Source organism: Teleopsis dalmanni, unplaced genomic scaffold, assembly GCF_002237135.1.
Source record: "Teleopsis dalmanni isolate 2A unplaced genomic scaffold, ASM223713v2 unscaffolded_contig_0347, whole genome shotgun sequence".
NCBI lineage: Eukaryota > Metazoa > Arthropoda > Insecta > Diptera > Diopsidae > Teleopsis > Teleopsis dalmanni.
In genome coordinates this window covers 1-6,053 of record NW_024031729.1, presented here as the reverse complement: position 1 = coordinate 6,053, position 6,053 = coordinate 1, and the positions used below count along the sequence as shown (strand labels likewise).

The 6,053-nt window shown below is 40.7% G+C and overlaps 1 protein-coding gene across 1 annotated transcript; it reads left to right on the top strand.

The window, feature by feature from the left end:
• Nucleotides 1-892: 892 nt before the first annotated feature.
• Nucleotides 893-5,787, top strand: LOC119663378 (the record flags this gene model as incomplete). Its single annotated transcript, XM_038072989.1, has 4 exons — nucleotides 893-962; nucleotides 1,057-2,319; nucleotides 2,395-4,289; nucleotides 5,303-5,787. Coding segments are annotated over exons 1-4 (3,713 nt in total), but the record flags the coding sequence as incomplete, so codon positions are not given.
• Nucleotides 5,788-6,053: the final 266 nt, after the last annotated feature.

The following is a 6,053-nucleotide window of genomic DNA, read 5'->3' as shown; positions in this document are numbered from 1 at the left end:
CCATTATAATATATCGTACATCTATATATATATTACATATGTACTATCGTACGTATATACTCTTGTGCAATTGGTGGTTCTCGGTTTAGGTCCGCTAACCTCAAAATAGAATCTCGTGTCCGCATCAAGGTCGTGCTCGACAGTTAAAATAACAACAACAAGCTATCTTTACTTGTTGATTGTACATACTTTCGCTTTTATTGTATTTGGTTAATTTGTAACCATAATGTGCTCGTGTGAGTATTGCTCCTAAACGGTTATATATCTAAAGTGTGCTAACTTTAATAATATCCTACATCTGTACATATATACTATATACTATCGTACGTGTGTACTATTGTGCATTCTATGGTTCTCGGCTTAGGTTCTGCTAAGCGCCAAATAGAACCTCGTGTCCGCATCAAGGTCACGCTGAACAATTACAACAACAACAACAAGTTAACTTACTTGTTGATTACTGGTTAATATTTGCTTCCAATCAGTAAGTGTGCGGGTTCGTCAACGTCGCGTCTGACAACAACCACCGTAAGAGCAGTTCAATTTCGGAAAGCTCACTGTTGCTATTGTGACTTTTCGACTTCGTCAAATCCTTTGCTGTTCTCAAGTATCTACAACTGTTTCAATGGCAACGGCAGAGCCAACCACTACGGCAGAACTGTCAGAACTAAAACAACAGCGAGCCTCGACGAAAGCGAGTATTTCAAGGATCAAGGCGTTCGTCAAAGGAAAGAGTAATTCGCTCTCACAACCAGAACTGAAATGTCGACTAGGTATTTTAGAATCATATTTTAAACAAATCTTAGCTTTTCAGACGTTGATCGAGAAATTAGATGCAACTGACTCAGCTAGAGATGAATTAGAAGACCTATACGTTTCCACCAAAATATTAATCATGTCTCAACTGCAGGAAGAGGCCCACAATGCATCAGTGCTAGACGTAACAGCAATGATGCCCACCTCAAGTAAAAAATTACCACTGTTAAAATTACCTACATTCAGTGGTAAGTACTCGGATTATAACAATTTTATTAATTCGTTTCTCCAAATCATACATAGATCGCGAAATATACCTCACAAATATTGAAAAATTTAATCACTTGCTGAACTGCCTTACTGGTCAAGCTCTAGAGACAGTACAGGCATTTCCTATTTCGAATGAAAACTATCCAAAGGCTCTGGATAGGCTTAAATCGCGCTATGACAATAATAGCCTAATCTTCGCCGAAAATATCGCGACACTATTTGATCTACCAGCAGTATCGGGTCAGTCAAGCCAACAACTCCGTAGTCTGGTAAACAATGCATCCGCTTTGTATGGTTCACTCTGTTCGCTAGGTACAGAGAAACAAATATGTGAGGCTCTACTTATCTCGTTAATCATGCAAAAAACGGACGCAATTACACGTAGGAAATGGAATGAATCGCGTAACTTTGACACATTACCCAGTTGGGAAGATTGCTCAAAATTGTTGGATAGACATTGCCAGTTTCTCGAATCACTTGACAGTGGAAACGGCAATCAGTCATCATCACAACGTAAACCTAATAGTCTTAACTCCAAGACTAACAGACGCTCAAAACAATACGCATTTGTTGCATCTACATCTAGCAATTCTTGCTCATTTTGTTCTAGCAATGAACACCTAATACAGAATTGTCATCGTTTTAAGGCACTGGAGGTGGTTCAAAGGTTTGAAAAGGTGAAGAGCCTAAAACTCTGCATAAACTGCTTATCGCCACGCCATCATGTGGTTAATTGTACATCAACGTTTAAATGTAAGGTTTGCGCAAAGCCACATCACACTCTCTTGCATCATTCGCAATTGCCAACGAATATTAAGAGCGCGGGATCATCACGACGCACAGAACACGCTGCTATGCCCAACGACAACGTTGCCAGCCATTCCCATCTTAATATGTCATCGGCCGAGCAAATAATTCTTGCCACTGCATTGGTTTTAGTGAAGGATTCATCGGGAAGTTATCAAGTGGGTAGAGCCTTACTTGATTCATGCTCTCAGGTCAACTTCATAACGGAGGAGTTTTCAAAGAAGCTTAGTTTAGCAAAACATAAACATCGGTTGCATGTTTCCAGTATTGGTAGTTCGTTGACCAACATTAAGTATCAGACGTTCACATCAATCAAATCTCGTCATTCAAATTTTGAACTTGCTTTAAACTTTGGTATTACGAATCACATCGCATATCAACCAAGTTCTGAAATCGATATATCGTCGTGGAAGGTTCCACCAAATACACCTCTCGCCGATGAGCAATTCTTTAAATCCAAGCGCGTTGATCTTTTGCTTGGAGCTGAAAGTTTCTTTGATATTTTGTCTGTCGGTCAAATCAAACTAGGTGAAAATCTTCCAGTACTTCAAAAAACACTATTAGGATGGATTGTATCTGGCAAGTACAAGGGTCAGCCATTTGCATCACCAGCAGCAAAATGCCTATTATCAGTTGAAGATACAGTCTCCGATCAATTAGAAATGATGTGGAAGATAGAGGAAGTGCAATCGGCTTCAAAGTCATGGTCACCAGCACATGTTGCGTGTGAGTCATTATATCGTGAAACGGTTCACCAAAATGCGATGGGAAGAATTGTCGTTCGGTTACCATTCAAAGATTCACCAGATTGTCTTGGTTTGACACACAATATCGCCTTGCGCCGTTTTTATTCTGTAGAACGGCGATTGTCATCTAATCGTGCACTGAAGCAAGACTATCAAGAATTCATGAAACAATATCGAGAGCTCGGACACATGACGCGTGTTGAGACTCCGAAACCCAACGAACCTCATTATTATATCCCTCATCATTGTGTTTTAAAACCGTCGAGCACTTCGACCAAGCTGAGGGTGGTTTTTGATGCGTCATGTCCAACAACTTCGCAACGTTCATTAAATGATATTCTACTGGTCGGCCCGACAATTCAGTCGGAGTTATATTTGTTGCTACTTCAATTTCGTTTGCACCGATATGCCTTGACGGCTGACATTGTTAAGATGTACCGACAGATACTGATAGATGAACCAGATCGAAAATTCCAATATATTTTTTGGCGAGATACGGAGTCCGATCCTGTTAGTACTTACGAGTTGAATACAGTCACTTATGGTACTGCATCAGCACCTTTCCTAGCAACCAGGAGTTTGCAGTATTTGGCGGACAAATTTGAAACACAATACCCAATAGGCGCTGCACTCATTAAATCATCGTTTTTTGTCGACGACTTCTTAGGTGGAGCAGATTCCATTGATCAACTCACCAATATCAGACATCAGTTAACGGCCATTCTACAGAAGGGTTGCTTCGATCTTGACAAATGGCATTCAAACCATCATGACTTCATCAGCGATACTACAACAAAGAGTTTGAATCTTGATACAGATACAGTCACCAGCGCTCTAGGCATCAAGTGGCACCAAATGCAAGATGTTTTCCTATTTTCGTTTAATGCACAACCAGGTCATATTGTAACAAAACGCACCATCTTATCCCTTGCGTCTTCATTATTCGACCCGCTTGGATTACTAGCACCGATCATACTCGTAGCCAAAATTATGATGCAAGAATTGTGGCTTTTGCGTGTGGATTGGGACGAGTCAGTCCCTCAAAATCTTCACTCAGCTTGGAAAACATTTATTCAAGATCTTACAACGCTTTCATCGGTTAAGGTGCCGAGGTACTGCCTATCCATAAACTATCAACAGGTTGATGTACACGGTTTCTGTGACGCTTCAATACGCGCATATGGTTGCTGTATATTTCTCCGATCACAAAACACATCAGGTAAGGTGACGGTCAGGCTATTCACTGCAAAATCCCGTGTGGCACCTATAAAGCGGAAGTCGCTACCTAAACTAGAACTCTGTGGTGCCTTACTTCTTGCCAAACTGTATCAGAAGGTCCAACCAATATTTGCGCAATTTAAGGGTGAAACGTTTTTTTGGACTGATTCACAGATTGTATTACATTGGTTGAAGCAGCACTCATCAACCCTGTCTGCATTCGTTGGCAATCGAGTAGCGGAAATTCAAGATATTACCGCAAATGGGCAATGGAGACACGTTCCTACCCAATCCAACCCGGCAGATGTTGTGTCGCGCGGCTGTAACATCCGCCAATTATCAGAGTCTTGTTGGTTTACGGGGCCGGAATTTTTGTTACTCGCTGATAAATACTGGCCGCATTTGAAATGTCACAACCTGGATATGGAAGAAGTCAATAAAGAGACGCGAAAGGTTGTATTCGTTAACACAAATGAAGACAACTACGTATTACAGGTATTGTCAAGATATAGTTCATACACTAAGATGCTACGAGTAATAGCGCAGGTACAGCGTTTTTATCATGTAACCAAGAATAAATTGAAGAACGGAGAATGTACCCTCCAACCTATTCAGCTACAAAAGGCATTGCACTGTATTATTTGGGTCATCCAACAGCAATTCTTCGAAATTGATATACAACGCCTACAACGAGGGAACCCGCTGAAGGTACATTAAAGCATCTAAATCCCTTCCTGGACAATGTATTCGGTTATCAATTACTAAAGGTGGGAGGTCGCCTCGAGCTGAGTGACATCTCAGTAGGCCAACGTCACCCTATTTTGTTGCCGAAGGGCTGTTATTTTGTGGAACTTTATGTTCGGCATATACACTTGTGCAACTATCATGCAGGCGCAAAAGCACTAATTGCCCTTACTCGACTAAACTTCTGGATAATTAATATTCGAGAAATTGCATGCCGAGTCGTGCACTCGTGTATTCACTGCGTGCGTTATAAACCCAAACTACTTAATCAAATGATGGGTAATCTCCCAATCGAACGCCTCACTCCAAGTCGTCCTTTCGCGCGTACTGCGGTAGATTTTTGCGGTCCGATATTAACGTATCTCCGAATTCGGGGACGGGTTCCATATAAGACCTATATAGCCGTGTTCGTTTGTTTGTCTACAAGGGCAGCTCATCTAGAAGCCGTGTCAGACTTATCTACGGAGGCATTTATTGCAGCACTGAAAAGGTTAATCGGTAGACGAGGGTTATCATCAGACATCTATTGCGACAACGCCACGAACTTCGTTGGGGCTAACAACAAACTAGCAGAGTTAAAAAGAATGTTTTTCGAGAAGTCTAATCAAGTGATGCTGCAGACCTTTTGCAGCAACCAATTCATAAATTTCAATTTTATACCGCCCCGAGCACCTCACTTTGGAGGTCTATGGGAAGCGGCTGTAAAAAGCGCGAAAGGCCATCTGTATCGAACATTATCAAATACTCGATTCACCTTTGAGGAGCTTGGAACAGCACTGATTGAAATCGAAGCTATCTTAAATTCGCGACCAATCACACCTCATTCTTGTGACCCGAGCGATTATGAAGCGCTAACGCCAGCACATTTTCTTATCGGTGGGCCGCTCAAAACTTTATCTGAATCAAGTCCTCAGTATGAAGCTGCTTCATTAATTGATAAATGGTCTCGTATAACCGCAGTCAAACATCACTTCTGGCGCAGATGGTCTAGAGACTATCTGAATGAGCTGCAGATACGCACCAAATGGACAGAAGAACAATCTAACATCACCGAGGGGGTTCTGGTTTTAATCCATGAAGACAATATGCCTCCACAACGCTGGTTGATGGGCCGAATCGTGCATTGCATCAGGGGTCCAGATAATTTGGTTCGTGTTGTTGATGTGCAAACCCCAAAAGGAGTAATACGGCGTCCAATCCACAAACTCGCACTATTACCAATTGAAAATCCTTTCAAGGGGGGCGGGATGTTAGAGCGGTTAAAGTCAAATTGTTAATATTGTAGGATTCTGTAGAATTATTATAATTGATGTGTTATATGATTTATATATTATATTTTAATCTATTTTAAATCATATATTGTATAATTAAATTATTATAATTAATATATTATATAATTCATATATAATATTTTATATGGTTAATATATATGGTTAATTAATTTATCTAACTAACCCTGTATAAGATGTAATCAAACCAACGGTTCTAAGTCTTGTTTTTATTGCCTTTTGTTTT